Source organism: Drosophila navojoa, chromosome X (assembly GCF_054131105.1).
Source record: "Drosophila navojoa isolate 15081-1374.11 chromosome X, UAZ_NAV_1.0, whole genome shotgun sequence".
Lineage (NCBI taxonomy): Eukaryota > Metazoa > Arthropoda > Insecta > Diptera > Drosophilidae > Drosophila > Drosophila navojoa.
Genome location: NC_142895.1, coordinates 13,839,363 through 13,854,529, shown reverse-complemented (window position 1 = coordinate 13,854,529; position 15,167 = coordinate 13,839,363). Strand labels below are relative to the sequence as shown.

Here is a 15,167-nt window from a genome sequence, read left to right as displayed (position 1 = left end):
AAACGGGTGGGTGAGCAGCGCCGCACGGACATGGCTGTGGACAAAGCAAACTAGATGCAGCTGGAGGCAGCTACAGCGCTGCCCGCTGCCCGCCGTCCGCCGTCCCTTGTCCGCTGACCAAGGCAGGTCTTCATAATATTTGTTGTTGCCGCTGTTAAGTAGAATTTGCATTTTGCGGCAGCAAAGTGAAAAACGAGAAAACTCTGAAAGCCCCGCCGCCAGCGACAGCTAATTGGTAGCAATTGCTGTTGCACTTGATGCTCCAAGCAAGGCAGCAGCAACAACAACAACAGCAACAACAACAACAGCAGCTCATGGCTCACAGACGCCTTCACAATGGCCAAGGCCAACTAATTATAAGCACTCGATTATGGTCGCGATTATGCAGCAAATGAAAACAAATCCCCCGAAACGAATGCGAAAAGCTCAAGCGAAAATGAAATGAAAACAAACAGCTGAATAAACGCTCTTGTTGTTCAGGTGCTTGCACCCATGCGGCAAGCTGCAAGTTGCATGTTGCATGCGGCCCGGTAGGCCTGCCAGCCAGCCTATAAAATGCGCTGCAGCCGCTTTGCCAATTTCACTCTCACTTTGTTAGCTAACCACGAGCCAACAGCCACGAGCAGCGAGCAGCGAGCAGCGAGTCGCGCATACGCCGCGTATACGTAATCAATTCAATTACACGCGTCGCCCGCCAAACATATCGAATAGCTAAACACAAATCCGTGTTTAATACAGTGCAAATACATACATAGCTATATCTATATCTAAATCTCTATTTATGTGAATCTCTATATATGTGAATTTAAATTTTTTGTGTTTGTTTTGTTTTGGTTTTTGCTTTTTTTTTTTTTTGGAAGTATATTTGAAATATATTAAATAAACAAAGCGCTGGCAAACAATGTCGCTTTTAAAGGTGAATAAAAACAAAAATATATCTAAAAAAAAAACTAGATGAAGAAGAGAGCGAGCAAAAATAACAGTAAATATTATAATAAACCGCAACATTGTTTGCTCTCATAATTTGTTGCAATTTTTTTTTTTTTTTTGCGCTGATTAACTTGTGATTTAGTTGATAAATAAAAGATATAAATATATATACAAAAAAAATGTATATATATATACATATAAACACATATCTCTCATCTACACATAAATGTATATATTTATATATATTACACATATATATTTTCATTTATTTATTCACTGTGCTTAAATTTGATTTTAGCCTTTGTGCCTGAATGCTTAAATGCTTTTTAATTCTATTATTTATTGCGCAATCATAAATCATAAAAGAAATTATTTAATAAATACAATCATAATTATATGAAAATCGAATAAAATCATGTTTATAAAGTTACAAATATTTATGTTTGGTCTTCATTAATTTGTAATCCACAGTTAATTAATTGAAATTTAAATGAATCGAGCATTTCATGACTCACTGAGCCACCAACTAGAACCTAAAACATAGTTTCATGGAAGAAGAAGCACAAAAGATTATAATATGCTCCCCATAGAAGCAATTTATTCAGTATATATATATATATTGATAGGTATATCATGATTGAGGTCATCTGACGAAACAATTTAACATAGACATTCATTATAGATCGATAAATAATCATCTAGTTAGTTGGATAGATAAATATATAACGATTAGATTAATAGATTGATAAATTCCTACATAATAACTTATGCCTTGTTGAGAGCTCTAAGGGAAATACCTGGTAGTTCGATCAAAACTAGTTGACTTACTGGAGATCTTAGATTGTTAAGTCTAATATATGAACCATTAACTATTGGCATTTTTTTATGTTAGATATATGTAAGCGATTATAACAAAAAAATAATTGAATAGAAAATTCGATGGCATATATCTATTTATTTATGATTTTTTTCTTTAGACTTTTTTTTTAGAGTTACACAGATTTAAATAATCATAAAATAGATAATTGAATAGAAAATTCGATGACATATTTTTATTTATTTTATTATAGTTTATTGAATTCTTAATTATGATTATTTTTTTCATTATAACACATTTGACCAAATAATTTATTTACAATTATAATTATGCTTATATAATGTAAGCTGCAACAGAAATTTTTACATCATTTTCGCAACATTTAATGGAATTTATATACAGTAAAATTCGGTTATAATGACTCCGTTCATAGTGTCCGTAGGGTTATTGCAGCGAAAGTTCTGGTCCCTAGACAAACTCGTATGAGCAAACATGTACGCCTATTGTGTCTTCCGAGTACAATGATGATCCGTTGAGCTTCGTTATAGCCGGATACTACTGCATAAGCGTGTAATGCGAAGCATCCATTTTTTTATAAATTTGTTGCCTTAAGGAAAAACTCTTCGATTTCTAGACCTCTCTCTCTCTCCCTCTCTCTCTCTCTCTCTCTCTCTCTCTCTCTCTCTCTCTCTCTCTCTCTCTCTCTCTCTCTCTCTCTCTCTCTCTCTCTCTCTCTCTCTCTCTCTCCTGCAGGATGATGTAGGCATTAATTTGTAAGCGTTAACCGCTAAATGAGCTTGCATATAAAGCCAGCTCAAATTACTTCCCGTTGATTCAGGCAAAATATTTGCCCAGCAGGCATTGTCTATGTGCTTTGCCTACGATTCGGGCACTTACTATATATTTATGGAGTCTCATATATACTACTCTAAATAAATGTCGAATACTTTAGATTGAGCTGTCGCAGCATTTGCCCGCTGTCCACTTAACTTGGCCTCAATCATTGTGATGTCAATTGACTGATGAATTGTTTTGCTTAATGAATTATCCGCATCGCTCTGGTTCAAAGCTCTGTCTGAAGGTGATTTACGCTCACAGCTGCCAGTTGGCCATAAAGTTCAGCTGTTGGACAGGTCGACTTGCCTCAACTTGACTCAAACAATGTTGAAAACTAATTACAGTTATAGCTGCTAAACATTTTGAACTACGATCAGGTTCGCTGGCACGTGCCAGACATTAAGCTATCTGTGTGTGTGTGTGTATGTTTGTGTGTGTGTGTGTGTGTGGCAACATAATTAATAGTTTTTAATTATGTTGCACAGTGCAATTATGATTGTAATTGCAGCAACAGCAACAGCAACAGCAACTGTAGCAACTGCAATTTGTTTAATCGTGTGCGCTGTCGCAATTGAAATAATAATTCAAGATTTAATAAAATTATTGTATGAAATTGTAATTACAATGCAACATCAAATGAACAAACGTGAGCAACATTGAAACAAATGTTTCTCTCGCTCTAAAGCGAAATGAGCATTAAAATCCGATTAAAACTGCCATTTGGAAATTATTATTAAATTTCAAATTAAATATGAATTAAAATTGATCTCCCTCTCTCTCTCCCCCTCTGTCAGTTTGCCGTATTCGGCCTGTGCTGCTTCCTGCTTGGCCAGGCCGCCGAGCTGGAGACAAAGCCAGCGGCTGACCCGGCCCAGGCTGAAGCCGCTGCCACCACAAAGCTAACGCCCAGCGTCGAGGAGCCCAAGAGCAAGACGGAGAAGCGCGACTCATCGGATCAGACAGGTGAGTGAAGCTTCTAAAAACCAGCTGCCCACTGAGCGTATACACTGCAGCTAATGAGGGACGATATTCAGGGTATATGGGTTGTGAGGAAAAGTACGTAAGCGATGAGTTGCTAGGAACCATCCATATTCTGGCTGAGTTCTTCGTCTGTTGCTCATTCTGAAGCCTTTGAGGGTGTATTTTAAAGGTACAATATGTAGCTAATATATTGAAGTAGGCGTGGCTGATATCATAGAGTATATAGTTATCTTCAGATAAGTAAAAAGATATAAAATAGTAAAGATGACATATTTTGAATGCATCGGATCTTACATACAGCAAATTCGAAATAGCTGAGAGCTCTACATTGGCATACATACAACGCTCTGAAAATTTGATGCGGAAATTCCAACTCAATCAAAAGTTATGCAGCAATTAGTTTACCATAGAGAAGCCCTAGAGCAGTCGCTGCGCAGCGAGCAGATCGCGCAAGCGAGTGGACACCTGACATCGTTCAGGGTATTTGCTAGTCGAGCAGTGCCGACTGCATCGTTCTCACGTCTTCAGAGTCAAATGAAGTTTTCTCTTAATTAATTTTCTTGACTTTTCCTTCATTTGCAGCTTCTGTTTACGCAGGCAAAGCAGCCAAAGAGACGGCCTTCCGACCCATCTACTCATCGGGCGCCTACTACGAGGCCGCCGAGAGCGGACCCATCTTTGGGCCGACGACGGTGCGCTACACTGCAGCGGATGCAGCGCCACAGGTATGCAATAGCAGCAGCAGCAACAGCAGCAGCAACTGCATTTAATTAACTCACTTCTTGCAGAGCTACTACGATAAGCCGGACATACGGTATGTGCCGCCCACAGCAGTGGAGCAGAAGCCTGGCCTGCCAGGTCCACTGCAATTTGCACCGCAGCAACAACAGCAGCAGCAGCAGCAGCAGCAAATTCCGCATCGATTTAGATTCGCTGTGCCGCCACAAGTGGAGCTGTATCAGCGAGCAGTGACTGCCAAATCGCCGCAGAGTCCCAGCTACAGCTATGTGGAGGCCGAGCCGAGCATTTATGAGCGCGCTGGCCCGCAGCAATATCAATACGGAGCGACCGCGGCACCGCAGCAACCTGTGCCATTGCAGGGGCATCGCGTACAGTACATTATCGCCATACCGCTCTCATATATGCGCCAGCTGCAGCAGCAATTGAGCGCCGGCCTCCTGCCAACGGCGCCCAGTACTGCCGCGAGCAGCAGCAGCAGCACTACCACCACCAGCACCAGCACAGCAGCACCAACAGCAACAGTTGCCTCGGCTGCCAGCCAGCCCATTATGCAGCTGCTCGGCCCATTGGCACGCGACCATCAAGGCATCTACCGACCGTACTATCAATCGGACCTAGTTACTGCGCCCTCGGCTGTGCCCACCCCGATTGCTGCCTACGGGCAGCATTATTTACAAATACCAGCGAACGTATTGCTAGCTGCCGCCCAGCAACTCCAGCAGCAACAGCAACAACAGCACCAGCAGCAGCAGCAGCAGCAGCAACACCCATTACATGCTGTTTATCCAAAGGTGGCGCCCACATCTGCTGCTGCTCTCTATCAGCCCCTCATTTATCAGCAGCCGAAGCTGGGGCCACTGCACCAGCCCCAGCCGCAGCCCCAGCCCCAGCTGCACCTGCAGCGCATCTACCAGCAGACTCCAGCGACCTATGTCGAGCAGCCAGCGGGTCAGCAAAACACGTTGTATGGTAGGTAAACCAATCTCGAGAACGGTGCTTGATTCGATCACCCCTCCGTCCATCCGTCCGTCCGTATGAATAAGCTGGGAATATTGCCAGCCATGAATGCAAGTCTACATATTTATCGCTGACATAGCTTTTATTAATAGTAACGATAATAATCGATATATCGACATGTCTCTTGAGCACGAGCAAAAGTTCATAGAAGCTAAAGACGTTTCAATGATGAATATTTCTGACTTCGATTTAATTGTTTGACTATAGATTCTTGCTGGCTTAGACTATATTCCTAGCATCGATATTAATCGATGGTTTAGTTTTATAAGCACAGCTTGAAGATCATAGACCCTAAATATTTTTGATTAGATTCTTGTATTACGTATGCAGTGTAAATCCATATTCCTAATAATAATCGATATTCTAATTTGTTTTAGTAGGCGTGATCAAATTTCATAGAAGGTTGAAATGTTTCAGAAGTTAGACTGAAAGTGAAGACTATTTCGAATTCCTCTTCACAGATTTCTTAGAATAGTCGATTCTCTAATCATTTTAAAAGTATGAAAATAGTCAAAAAATCAAAAACAATTCTCTTTGAGAAGTTTTTATCCTGAGTAGCTCAGAATATATAGTACGAGTTAAGCACCCTAAGTGTAGCCTATTCAAAATGTTATGAATTCAGCTTGGAAGAGACTTTCTATTGATGTAAAAATAATCCAAAGTTCGGCTAAGGCAGCGCCAGGAGCTCAGGGTACAGGCTTAGCACTCTAGGTGTAGCCTATTCAAGAGGTCTAAAATTAAGTTGGTAAAGTTATTTTGACGTATTCCAATGACGTTTTACGCACAGCTTGAAGAATGTAAGAGCTATACGATATATAGCCCTATGTGAGAGTAAACCCCGCCTCAGCAGGATGAAGCAAAGACTGTATTTTCCTGATGCACTTTGAACTGATTTCATATTCCTTTTCGGAAGCATTAGCACCCTAACTGGGCGAGACAGTAGTTCGTCTCATGAAATCCGCTTATCGCATTACAATTGTGCCAGAGTCAGCTATTGGTTGGGCGGAGGGGGGTTGGCGGAGCATGGAGCTGGCTAACAGTACATAAATCCCAGCCAGAGCCAAGCCACAGCGTTTGTGTTTGTGTTTGTGTTTGTGGTGTCCTACAGCGTCGAAATGAGACAAAGTCGAAAACTAAACAGCGAATTGCACACATGTTGCTGGTGGGCAGCAGCATCGGCAGCATCAGCAGCGGCAACGAGCAATTGGCGTGAATTGAGCTGAGAGTGAATTGCTTTTGGCAGCGATTGCTGTGATGATGAGCCAATGACAAGTGCAACATGCAACTGATGGCTGGCTAACATTTTCTACAAATGTTTTTCTTTTTTTTTTTAGCATATCCACTGCACCAGCAACACCAACATCAGCAGCAGCAGCAGCAGCAGGCGCGACTATTGCGGCTGGGGCTTAAACAGGCGGAGCAGCAGCATAAATATGCGTCGGTGCCATCAGCAGCGAGTCCATCCGCCACAGCGCCAGCGACAACAGCACCAACAGCAACAACAACAACAACAGCAACATTGGTGCTGCCCACACCAGCAGCACTGCACGGCCAACAGCCTCAGTCGTTGCCCATCGTCCACTACAATCCCATTTATGTGCAGGCGCCAGCCGAGCAGCAACATAAGCTGCAGCAGCAACATCAATTTGCAATATTGCCACGCTTTAGCAATAATAACCCGAAGGCGACATACAATCTGGGACATGAGTCAACGCCACCGATTCATGTTGTCCGATTGACAGCGGCGAACGCATTAGGACACCAGCAACCGCAGCCGCTGCACCAATACCAACACTATCAGCCAATGCTGCAACACCAGCAGCAGCAGCAGCAGCACCAACAATTCTATCAGAACCATGCTGGGTCCTTGGCCGGCTTTGCCGAGGAGCAACAGCCGCTGCAGCAGCAGCACCAGCACTCGGCGAGTCCTGCCGTAATTCCATATTTTAGCCATCCGGGCGCTGTGCATTATGGCACGCATTTGTATCATCCGGCAGCAGCAGTCAGCACAAAGCAACAGCAGCAACAGCAGCAACAACAGCAACAGCAACAGCGACTGGCAGCAGCAGCGCCAACCGCAACAAGTGGAAGGCTGGCAGGTGACAATGGCGCAGGTGCTGCTGCCATCAAACAGACGTCAGCCGCTGCGAACATTGTGAAATATCCCTAAGCGCTGAGCCAGACGACATCAAAGGCAGCAGCAACAACAGCAACAGCAGCAATCATTGCTGCAGCTACTCATTTATGACAGTCTATGTGCATGTGTGTATGTGTGTGTGTGTGTGTGTATGTTTATCTAGGTGTGTGTTTCATTTTCACATTTCTTTCGAAGCCGTTTCAAGAGCCTTTTCTCTGCAATTGTTGCTGCTGTTTGCTAATTATTTTTACTTAATGTTGTTATAATGTTTTTTTTTTTTTTTTTTTTTTTTTTAATGTTTTATTGGTGCTGTGCTGCATATAATTCATAAAGATTAATTACCTAAAAAATGTATTTTTTACATTCCTGATTCTCTCTAAGTTCTGCCAACTATCGCTGTGGTTTTCTGTGTAAATATTTTAAATTTCAAATATATACTCGCTGTGTTTATACATAATATATGCAATGTGTGTTTCATTTTTGTAGATATTCATATAATAACATTATATATTCACACATATACATACATATGTATATTTAGCAATTATATTAATAATCCTTGTCTCTTCATTGAGTGCTTTCTGCTTTCGAAGCGCTTTCGTTTCACTTATGGTAGTGTGAGTGAATTCCCATAAGTTACAGTTTGAGTGAAATACAAACGAGATGAATAAGAACTAAAACTGTGCTTGTAGGAGAGACTACTCCAACGCATGGGAGCAGAGTCGCTAATAATTGTTTACCGTTTCTTCGTTTCTCACTCACACAGTGCGCAAAGACTCAGAGCGCGTCATTTGCTTCGCTTCTTTCACGAGCTCATTCGCGATCGGCTAGCAATAGTTTTTGTTGTTGCTATTTTACGCTCTGATTGCTCCCTAACCGTTTGGTTGAGTGAAAGCAAGCAAAAAGTACTTTGCGCATGTAGTGGTATGTAAGTAAGTGGTTGTTGTATTCGCTAAGCATATCTGTTGCTTATTGGAATTGAGCATGGACATGTGAATGTAAATGGAAGTGTGAGTGAAAGAGCGTGAAGAACGTTTGCATTGCCTCTTGGAATTATTTGCAAGCAATTGCTCTCTCATCACAAGCGATGTTCGTTAAGAGAGCGTCGTCATACGAATAGTTTAATGCAATGCGCTCAATAGGGAAAAGGAGAGAGAGCGAGTGAGAGTGTTACTTGAGCGTAAGCAATGAAGCACTCAATTCTTATTTGCAAGCTAAGCTTGGGATTTATGCACAACTCTGCTGATTTATGATATGTATGTATGTATGCACTTGTGTGTGTGTGTGTAACTTAAGCTCAATTTCATCCAGATTTGCAACTAATAAAGATTAAAAATTGAGATGGATTTTTAGGCACGATTGCCTCAACCCTATCCAGAGCTATCTAGAGCAATGCCAATACCAAATATTTATACAGAGATACATATATATATACACATACACACACATATACATACATGTAATTAATGTATCAGCTTATGGTGGAAATGATTTAATATACGTACATATGTACATACATATGTATATGATACGGATATAGAGTGGCCCGTTGGCCATTTTAATAACAGTGATTATTTACGGGCGCAATGACAAATCGTAAATCGCATATCCATTAACCGACTTATGCGGGCTTTGGTCGGCGCGTCTCATTGTCGTTTAATTGAAAACATTTCTGCAAATATGATTAAGCTGAATGCGTAAGCTCTGATTTGCTCATAAGCGGGATGTCAACCGCAGCAGCAGCAGCAGCAGCAGCGCGCGGCATCAATTAAAATTGTTGCATTTAATGAGCGGCGATTGAGAGAGAACTAAAGCGGATGGCAGCATGCGGTGCTATTCGCTTCTTCTTTTTTTTAATTTTTTTGTTAATATCCTGTAAATGCATTTAATAATGAGCAGCAGGATTATGTAATAAGCGCTTCAAAAGTCCATGGCCGAGGGGGCTATCCATGGCGACGCGACGTTTCAGTGTCAGAGGCTCATAAAAGTCACAGACCCGCAAATCCGTTGACATGCACACAACAACAACAACGACAACAACAAACGGCAAAAAATGAGCCAAGATAAAAAGGCTAAAAAGGATAGTTATCTCCGCTTGGCCACCGAACCAGACACACGGCTATTATCTGCATGAATTTTATGAAAATCAGTTAAATGAAATTCGCTGATAATTGCCGCAGACTTGGCCGACTGTTGAATACTCTTCTGCTCGCATGTTCAACTAAACTTTAATAGGCCAATGAATGGTAAATGAGTCTAGCTTGATATAGTATATCACTATATGGAGAATATCGGGAAATTGCATTCCCTTTAACAATTGCCAACACTCAGGGGAGACATTGATAGAGCGAAGTATCGAAAAGTTATTCTTATTATATGCCCTTTATTAGCACTGATGAGCCTAGCATGTCATATAATATCAATGCCATCATGCCTATGATATTATATCGTGCGCTAAGTAGCTTATGTGGATATCTTTTGTTTGCAAATAGATTTATAAGAAATTGTGTTTATTCATAATGAGCTTTAAACAGGTGATGAAATTAAATTAAAGCAGAAAAGTGTAGACCGTCAGGCCAGCAGTTTGTGCCAAGCCGATTCGTGCCTAGTATATATATATATATATGTACATATATATGTACATACATATACCTATATGTCCTTTTCCCATTCGCATGACACTTTCATAATTATATTATCAATGGCCAGCGCGTATACGCCGCGTTGCTGGCGGCATTGGCAACGGCATAAGATAAACAACTTCCGCTGGACGCCATTGGGTGACACTTGCATAAAATGCGCATTTCCGGTGGCAGCTGAATATGAAAATGGCGGCACGCACACACGCACGCATCCAGCTGAGTCCGGCATGGCCAGCGATACGGAACGCCGCCAGCCGACGATGGCCATATTGGGTGAGCATTCGCTTCAATGGCTTCGCATGCCCAGCGACTGACTCGATGGGGAATATGGGCAACAACGGCCATTACATGTGGCAAGAGTGAACTTCACATTGTGAACTTCACAGTGTGAACTTCTTTAGAAAGCCGATATTTATCGTACAGCTCAGATCAATAGCAACTCGAGTGCCGATTGCGCTACTACAGTAGAGGGTATCCTCCAGTCGGTAGGACTCCTACTTACTTAACAGTGCGTGCCAATAATTTTCAATAATATAAAGCCTAGCCGTACGGCTCTCTGTATGTGCATGTATGTGTGTGTGTGTCCTACGATATTCATAAGGCTTTACTGCCCATGTATACTGCTTATATATACTACATATTTAGTTCCTCGCTTTGGCTTCTTTCAACACCGTGAACATAGTGTAGGCTCCCTTGATAACCTGAAAAAAATAGGAATACAAAAACCAAGTAAACGATATATCTAGTTTAACTATATCATATATGATTGGGCTTAGCGGGCCGAAGGATATATATCTGACTCTACATTCTAGTTTGTCCCTTTATATTTACATCCATCTGTCAGCCCGTCCATCCTTCAGTCTGCCCATCTGTCGGTCCTTCCGAATGCTGGTCAGTCTCTTGGTTCGTTTGACAGCCCATCCTCACATGTATTACACCGCCGTCCTTCCGTTAAGGGGTCTGTCGTCTGTCCGTTCACCCAGTTGTTACTCCATTCGTTCGTATGTCTCTCCATCCGTCTGTCTTTTTCTCCGTCTGTCTATACATCTGTTCGTGTAAATGTTTGCCCATCTATCGGTCCGCCCATATGTCGATCCGCCCGGAGTCTCGTCTGACCATCTATCAATCTGACTTCTCCGATCATATGTCCGTCCATCTATTCGTGCGTCTGTTCGTTTGTCTGTCCATTGGTCTATACGTCTGTCTATACGTCTGTCTATTTGTTTGTCTATCCGTCCGTCTATCCCTCCGTGCGTCTGTTCGTCCATCTATTCGTCCGTCTATTCATCTATCTGCTCGCTTACCTGTCCGTCTGTCCGTCTATCCTTCCGTCTGCTCTTTCGTCTGTCTATCTGTCTCTGCGTCCCTCTGCTCTTTCTTCTTCCATTCCGTATGTATGTCTATCCACCCGTCTACGTGTGCATACTTCCCCTCGTGCCTTCCGTCCGTCTATTCGTTCGTCGTCTCTACCCACCGAAAGCAGTGTTGTCATGCGCACAGGCAAAATTCTGGCAGCCACAATGCCAATGGGGCGCTGCGAGCGCATCATCATGAACACCAGGGTACGCCGGAAACGGACCGGCTGATCCATCCAGTTGGTTTCATAGATCGCATTGGCCATCTCTTCGCCCTCGTGGGTGACCTGCTCGGAGGCATAGCAAACGATTAGGGTCTCAATAATGATGCTCGTTAACAGGAACATCAAATGACATGCCCGCAAGAAGCTCATCTCAATGTAGATGACGATGAACGAGAGGGTGCACACAGAGAGGGCCGTGCAGAGGAACTGAATGATGCAGGCGCTCGACAAGGAGGTGGTCAAGATTCTCATCAATCTGCAAGCGAATAAATGGATGAATTGGAAACAAAATATATATATATATATTTATAAATATAATTCTTAGTACTGCAGTATGGTCTGATGATCCTGGATGCATGTATGCAGCTGCTGATGCGTCTGCTCCGGGCTGAGGGCATTGTGGCCCAGCTTGGCGATGCGTATGGCCAGCGCCTTGCAGTGCGCAGCGACCATGACGAGATAGACCAGCGGATACGTATCGTTGCTGGCGGAAATGAACGAGAGGATAAGTATGCCCACACACTGGACTGTGAATGTGAGGGCGTAAATGCCCAGGGTCTTCTGAAAATCCCACGGCATCCAGGCGGGAAACGGCAGCTCGCGCTCGTCTGACCAGGCCGCAAAGCTAATGCCCGTGGCCAGGACCATGACGAACAGCCGCAATGTATACAGACAGATCTTTTCCGACTTGTCGATCGTGTCGCGTATGACTTGACATTCCGGCTCCGACTGCAGGCGTCCGTCCAGCTGCCGCATGATGCCCTGCAGCTCCAGCAAATGGCGTTGCACCCGACTCACATTGATCACCTTCATCTGATGCACAAGGGTGACGACGGCCAGGTAGAAAGTCTCACAGAATTCGATCAGCGAGCGACTGACCAGGCATTCCATATAGAACGACACCGGCAAATAGAACATGGGCACCACATTGACCAAAATGGTCCAGGCCAGGTAGTGGCGTCCCCAAAACGTATCCAATGGTGGCGAATGGAGGCCAATGAATCGCCAGAGGTACCATTGATACCGAAACGCCCGAGTCGAGTCTACCTCAGTCAACATCTTGTCTGCTATTGCACTGTGCTCCGAACAGGTCCCAGCATGTCCTCTTTATAGCTGATCCAAATTCGAGTCCGAATACGAATTCGCATTGCTGTTGATTTATGCAAATTGCCTGACAATTTTAATGGCCAGTCCTCATCCCTCCCTCCTCCTTCTAGAGTCCTCTGTCAGCTAGTTAATACAATCCATTAACGGTATCTATATAAGTTCTTTTCATTTTCTTTGACTCACAATTTATCCATACATGCATTCGTGGGACTTTACTAAATTATTTATTCCATTTAGCTATTATAATCCAAATGTTCTGGCCTTTGACAATGCCGAATTCAATTGTTCTAAGTGTCTGAACTTAAGCTATATATGTATATATGTATATATGTATTATACATATATGTATATATGTATGATATGTATATCTTTAAAACGCCTTTAATTTCATAAATTCTTTCTTTTTCCAAGGGTACAGATATAATTGTCGTCGAATTGCTCAAGTAACTATCGCAGCTCTCTTAATGACGGATAATATCATATAGGTATTTCCGAGAGTTAAAAAAAAATTCTTGTCAAAAAATGATCTATTTTTATACCCTGAACTCATTGAACTCACAGGCAGAAGGAGGCGTGGGAGACCCCATAAAGTATATATTCTTGATCAGGACGACGAGCTGAGTCTTTATAGCCCTGTCCGTTTGTCTGTTCGTATGAGTGCGTCGATCTCAGAAGATACAAAAGCTAGAGAACTGAGAGAACGCAGTACAAGTTCGTCTTATTTTTTCGATAACTTTTTTATCGAGAATAATCGAAAAATTGATTTTGTTCAGCCTCACTTGAACACGTTTAGACCTTGAGATTTACTTACAGACAGACTTATACATATGATGAATACATTCATACGTATTTGGTAAGTTTTGTATAACTTATAATTTATTCTTTATGTAATTTTTATTTTTTTTAAATTTAAATATTTTTTAATTTAAATTATTTTATTTCTTTTTTTATGTTTTTATTTTAAAGTTTTTCTCCATGTATTTGTTATATTTTTTGTAAATCAACTCGATTTAATTGATCTTTAATTTATTTATTTATTTAATTTTTTTGTATTTATTTATTTTAGCATGTTTTAATTATTAAACGAAGTCATTTTCTCTTTTTATTTATATTTTTTGTTTTATCTTTATCTATGTTAAAAAAAAAAAAAAAAAAAAAAAAAAAAAAAAAAAAATGTTATTTCACTTGTATTATCCATCGTAAGTAACAAAAAACTTTCAATTTATTTTTTGTGTATTTAACAACTTATTTTATTTAGACAATTACATTTTTTATGCAATTCGAAAGTTGATTGAGCAGATATTTAAATTTGTACTAAATAAAATGCGCTAATATTTATTAATTTGTATTTTTTTTTACGATCCATGCCCTTCACATTTGTGAGTTCATTTCTATCGTTTGCTTTCCGGTTGGGATTAATCTTTTTACTTTTAACCTTTCAAAACATCGCAGAAAGAAAGGCAAGACTGTTAAGGCAACATCCAGTTTCTAGTAGAGCCGACTAAAACAAAAGAACAAATTAATTGCTAAAATATATACATACATACATACATATATAGAGAATAAATTTGTATACAATTGAGAGCGCTCAAGCAGATTGTTGGCCCAACTCGAAACGCTTTATTTGGCGATCTGTCTCGTGTGAGGCCAATTGAATTGTGGGCGTGGCCTGGATGGGCCCATTGGGGCTGCACAGGTGCTTGCTTGACACCTGTGCGCGGCGTGTATTCAAATTAATAATGCCAAATTGATTGCATAACATTTGTCAATGGAAGGAAATCTGGTTTTCGGCCGAGTCTAGCACGGGCTTAGCCCATCCGTCAGCTGCACCGCACCGCGCCATGATTGAATATGATTGATTTAGGCGGCATAAATTATGAACAGGCCAGGCCAGGCCAGGCCCTCGCAGGTATTCTTGATGCGGCTCCATTCAGCCGCCCCCGGGCCTTCAGCGCGACCTTGGGCATTTGACAAATGAGCTGCGTAAGCCGTAAGATTTGCACAAGACGCACAATTAAATGACTGCCAGGCGGCAAATTGACATTGGCTGGGCCCCACAAAGGACCTGGGCCAGCTGTGTCGGCCACCGTTTCAGTGGCATCGCATTGCGTCTCAATCCACCCAAATGAGTAATGTCAATTGCAGGTCAATTATTGGAAATCGACAAAATACTTGCGAAAAAACTTGGCCAATCGCAATTTGACAATTTCAATCGGATTGCCAATTGGCCCGGACGTGAGCCACATTCAAATTGTTCGCATTTCAAGCAGTTGCCGCAGTGCCAACGGGCCACTGGGCATGTTTACCCCGATTTAACTGAAATTACTATCCCAGGTATATTGCCTCGACTATGGTTTCGATCTAATGAGAGTCTCGACT

The 15,167-nt window shown here is 41.9% G+C and overlaps 2 protein-coding genes across 2 annotated transcripts; one reads left to right on the top strand and one right to left on the bottom strand.

Annotated features, from left to right (window-relative positions):
• Window positions 1-602: 602 nt before the first annotated feature.
• LOC115564048 (uncharacterized) lies at window positions 603-7,921 on the top strand. The gene is made up of 5 exons (XM_030387906.2): window positions 603-916; window positions 3,379-3,547; window positions 4,148-4,290; window positions 4,354-5,275; window positions 6,658-7,921. Exons 1-5 carry the CDS (start codon window positions 902-904, stop codon window positions 7,491-7,493), a joined length of 2,085 nt encoding a protein of 694 aa, XP_030243766.1. The 5' UTR covers window positions 603-901; the 3' UTR covers window positions 7,494-7,921.
• A 2,766-nt stretch (window positions 7,922-10,687) lies between these two features.
• LOC115564058 (Odorant receptor 19a) lies at window positions 10,688-12,749 on the bottom strand. The gene is made up of 3 exons (XM_089264748.1): window positions 12,010-12,749; window positions 11,577-11,937; window positions 10,688-10,803 (listed from the first exon to the last, which is right to left on the bottom strand). Exons 1-3 carry the CDS (start codon window positions 12,738-12,740, stop codon window positions 10,744-10,746), a joined length of 1,152 nt encoding a protein of 383 aa, XP_089120874.1. The 5' UTR covers window positions 12,741-12,749; the 3' UTR covers window positions 10,688-10,743.
• Between the last annotated feature and the right edge of the window lie 2,418 nt (window positions 12,750-15,167).